Here is a 2339-nt window from a genome sequence, read left to right on the forward strand (position 1 = left end):
CGCCGTCAACATGTTCAAGGTACGTCTCTAGCTTCTGGTCAATCAGTGAGTTGCAAGAGCTGTTTGAAAGAGCACGTTAACGTCAGCAACACTGTGACAAATCTTTGGACGACTCAAGTGACAAATAGCAGAGCATCTGTTTACTTGCGTTAAGATCTGGAACAGACAAATTCTTACACTAGAGGAAAATTTTATTAAAATAGTTTTGTAACAAATACCGATCAATTTCGCTTATAGCCTCTGCAGGGCTGATAGGAGAGAGAGTTCCAGATGTGTCGGCACCGACTTCTGTATCTCAGAGTTCCTTGTTTGTTCCTGACTGAGCTATTTATTTTATTTCTTACACTTTTCTGACTTACGGATTCTTAGTTGTCATCTATCCATAACTGGAAGACGTTTCGGTTGCACGTTGTTTCAGGAATGTACCAAAACTTAATCTCAAGATATAGTACCATTTAATGTGGCCTAGTGTATATACGATTTTATAAATTTTACATTGATAGAATGTTTCTAATTTTAGGTTCCAGAGCCAAGGTTGTATCATAGAGCAAAATGAACGGTCTAAAATGATGATGCCGCACAAAAGTAGACTTCATTGAAATACGTATTTTTAAAGGACATACTTTGTATATCATCGTAATCGCAGGACCTAACTCAAATTGGATAATTTGTCTGGGGTAACAAACTCTAAATCTTGTGCTGTTTCATGTAGAACAAAAAGTCACAATGATACTAAATGTCTTCTTGAAATATGGCATTACAGGCTAGTTGAACTTGCTGTACAGCTGGTCAAGCACTATCAAGCTTATTCGTACTCGTGCATAAGACTTTTGTTCTTACAACGTTCTTCCCACTCATTCAACGAGTTAACATAACTGGCTTTACCACTCTAATTAGTATATCTATGCAACAGATGTACAGGTGTACGTTGTTCATTTTCCACTGCCTTATTAACAAGACATGGGACTTTCAACCACTTTGCTCGTTTTATCCTAATCATGGATAGAATGTGTTACTCATAAATAGAGAGAATAAAAGAAGTCATCACATGTTTTAAATACAGATAAAATATTTGAGAGGTAATCCTAACTTATAAAAAAGCAGACTTTAGAGATATTTTATAATAAGACTGATGGGTGCAATATGTGTTGACAAAGTTGTCATGTTTTCTTAGAATGGGGTGTAATGGTTTGCTTCAGTGTTTATTCAGACTCGAAAGACAGTGGTAACTCAACACTTGTCCTGTCCTACAGATTGCCCTGGTGCTGGCTGTGGCCGCCTGCTGCGTGAGTGCCGCCCCCAAGGCCGGCCTCGCCCCCCTGGCCTACTCTGCCCCCCTGGTGGCCGCCGCCCCCGTGGCCTACGCCGCCCCCGCGCCAGCCGTCGTGACGGCGCACAGTTCGCAGTACATCGCTCAGAACTTCAACGGACTCGCCGTGGCCGCAGCCGCCCCCGTCGTCGCAGCCGCCCCTGCCGTCGCTGCTGCATACCACGCCGCACCTGCTGTTTATTTCAGATAAACAATTACACGCAATCACTTTATGAGGATAAATAAAATCAGTGTAACTGAAACTGGCGTGTTCATGCTATTGATTTTGTAAATATTCATTCGTCCTACTTCCTGTACAGCCTCTAAAATAAATACGATAATTTCACAAGTTACTAAAAGTGTCACCAGTTGGATGACGTCATTATTACCCAAAATGCTTTGTACATCTGCCTGTGTGGATGGCACAAGAGACTGATTTGCTATTCAGAAGTGCTAATTAATCATAGACAGGCTTGCCAAGAGGTGCTCTTCCCAGGCAACACTTTCAAAGAGGACAGGAAAGAATCACCCGATAATCAAAACCAATTACAAAAAGATTTAGACAAGATATACGTATGGTGCGAAAAGTGACAATGAACTCTAAATACTGAAAATTGTGAAATCATCCACGTGATTACTAAAATAAGTAGCTTAATTTCAGTTACACGATAAATTGTGCAGATGTAAATGCTGTAGTTTAACTGAATACTCAGCTATTGCAAATATGAATAACTTACACTGGAACGATCACATAGACAATGTTGAAGAGGAAGAAAACTAAAGACTGAGATTTGTTGGCACAAGGTTTAGATAATGACAACTGTTCTACTAAAAAGAGTTTTTACACCATGCTTGTCTACCCTCTTCCGAAGTACTGTTGCGCCGTGGTAGATCTCCATCAGATGAGAGTCACAGGGGACATCGAAAAAGTTCAAAGAGGGGCAGCTCGTTTTGTATTATCGCGAAATAGGGGGGTGAGTGCCACAGACATGATACGTAAACTGGGATGGTAGTCATTAAAACAAAGGCG

General features: G+C 40.9%; 1 protein-coding gene across 1 annotated transcript; it reads left to right on the top strand.

The window, feature by feature from the left end:
- On the top strand, positions 1-1537 carry LOC126473139 (cuticle protein 16.5-like). Its single transcript, XM_050099998.1, has 2 exons — positions 1-19; positions 1254-1537. The coding sequence occupies exons 1-2, from the start codon at positions 11-13 to the stop codon at positions 1518-1520; spliced, it is 276 nt and encodes a 91-aa protein (XP_049955955.1). The 5' UTR covers positions 1-10; the 3' UTR covers positions 1521-1537.
- The last annotated feature ends 802 nt before the right edge of the window (positions 1538-2339 follow it).

The sequence above is a fragment of the Schistocerca serialis genome, chromosome 4 (assembly GCF_023864345.2).
Source record: "Schistocerca serialis cubense isolate TAMUIC-IGC-003099 chromosome 4, iqSchSeri2.2, whole genome shotgun sequence".
NCBI classification, from domain to species: domain Eukaryota; kingdom Metazoa; phylum Arthropoda; class Insecta; order Orthoptera; family Acrididae; genus Schistocerca; species Schistocerca serialis.